The following is a 1,401-nucleotide window of genomic DNA, read 5'->3' as shown; positions in this document are numbered from 1 at the left end:
TAATTAAAAATGGCATAAAAATTGTACATAAGAAGTTTAATAACAATAAGGTTAATTTTTTTGCATTTATAATTGTATTGTACGAGGATTTGAACCTGTATAGTAATGCTCTTCACGCAACCCCTTAACTAATTATGCCAAACACGTGAATGGTGCTTTTGTGTAGGTTTCAATAGTTCTAGAATTAAAATTTTTCTCATTTCTGTTTGATTTAATTGAAATATTATGAAGAAAAGTCAATAAGTTTGTTTATAACTTATTCTAGCTAATATAAAGTAAAAAAATTGTTGTAAACAAGAATTATATGCTGCTGAGAGAAGATTTTATAAATTAAAATATAATCTAAAAACTGGAGTGGAAATAAACTCAACCTACCTTGTCAGACAAAGCTTTTAGACTATCTAGAAATCTTGTCCAAAAGTCTCTAAATAGCGGACGGTCAATTTTCTTCAAGCTGTCTTTACTGGCGGCGTCTACCGAAACGTACAGTTGGGTCACCGGATCTAATTTTGATATGGCATCCGGAAACTGTGCATTGGTGACGAGAAAGGTAGAGATTCCACGACCGTGAAGAAGTCGGACAAACTTGTTTATCTCCGGATACATTATGGGTTCTCCAACGAGTGATAATGCACAATGTTTAGCTTCCATTCCTTCTTTAAACCTCTCTTCCTTTACACCAGGTACACCTTTTTAAATAATAAAAATAAAAAAGTATTAATTGTTTATTTCCAAATGAATGACAAAACAAAGGAAGCTGTAAAATGCATTTCTTCTTTCTACTATAATAATAGATGAAAAAAGAAATATCTATAAATTGTTAATTTTCAAAATAAAAATCAAATATTTATAAAGTTATAACAGGTACAACTCTAAGCCAGACACAAACCCTTAAATTCTTTGATCATCCGATAATGATTTTTCAAAGCTTCCTGGAATATTAGTTCCGGATTGTCCATTTTCCATTTCCACTCGGTTCCGACGGGATTGGAATGATGCCTTAATTTAAAAAACAAAAATAATTTAATTTATATATCTTGAAAAAATTAAAATATTAACTTTAAAATGTTCTTTTTTCTCCTATTTGATATGTATAATCTTTATTTAAATTAATAAATATATAAACGTTTACGATACATGCTGGACATAATTATGTAGTTTATTTCTATTATGCATATCGTATGACTCCACCAGAAGAACTACGAAGAAAACTGATAAATAAACACTGACTCCTTCATGTATTCTATTAAGATTATACTTTTTTGGGGGCCAAACTGTCCCATCTTCAGATCTGTGTGTTTAAAATTACAAAGAGAAAACTATTCAAAGTACACATAACTGTGAGAATGGGAGATTGTGGGTTATTCCTTTCCAAATATGGGAAAGGAAGATTCGTAAAAA

General features: G+C 30.0%; 1 protein-coding gene across 1 annotated transcript; it reads right to left on the bottom strand.

Moving 5' to 3' along the window:
* Window positions 1-375: 375 nt before the first annotated feature.
* Window positions 376-1,024, bottom strand: LOC111631717 (S-adenosyl-L-methionine-dependent tRNA 4-demethylwyosine synthase-like; the record flags this gene model as incomplete). Its single annotated transcript, XM_023376019.1, has 2 exons — window positions 890-1,024; window positions 376-689 (listed from the first exon to the last, which is right to left on the bottom strand). Coding segments are annotated over exons 1-2 (384 nt in total), but the record flags the coding sequence as incomplete, so codon positions are not given.
* Window positions 1,025-1,401: the final 377 nt, after the last annotated feature.

The sequence above is a fragment of the Centruroides sculpturatus genome, unplaced genomic scaffold (assembly GCF_000671375.1).
Source record: "Centruroides sculpturatus isolate CEXI.00-Female unplaced genomic scaffold, Cexi_2.0 scaffold560, whole genome shotgun sequence".
Taxonomy (NCBI): domain Eukaryota; kingdom Metazoa; phylum Arthropoda; class Arachnida; order Scorpiones; family Buthidae; genus Centruroides; species Centruroides sculpturatus.
This window is presented reverse-complemented; position numbering and strand designations above follow the sequence as displayed.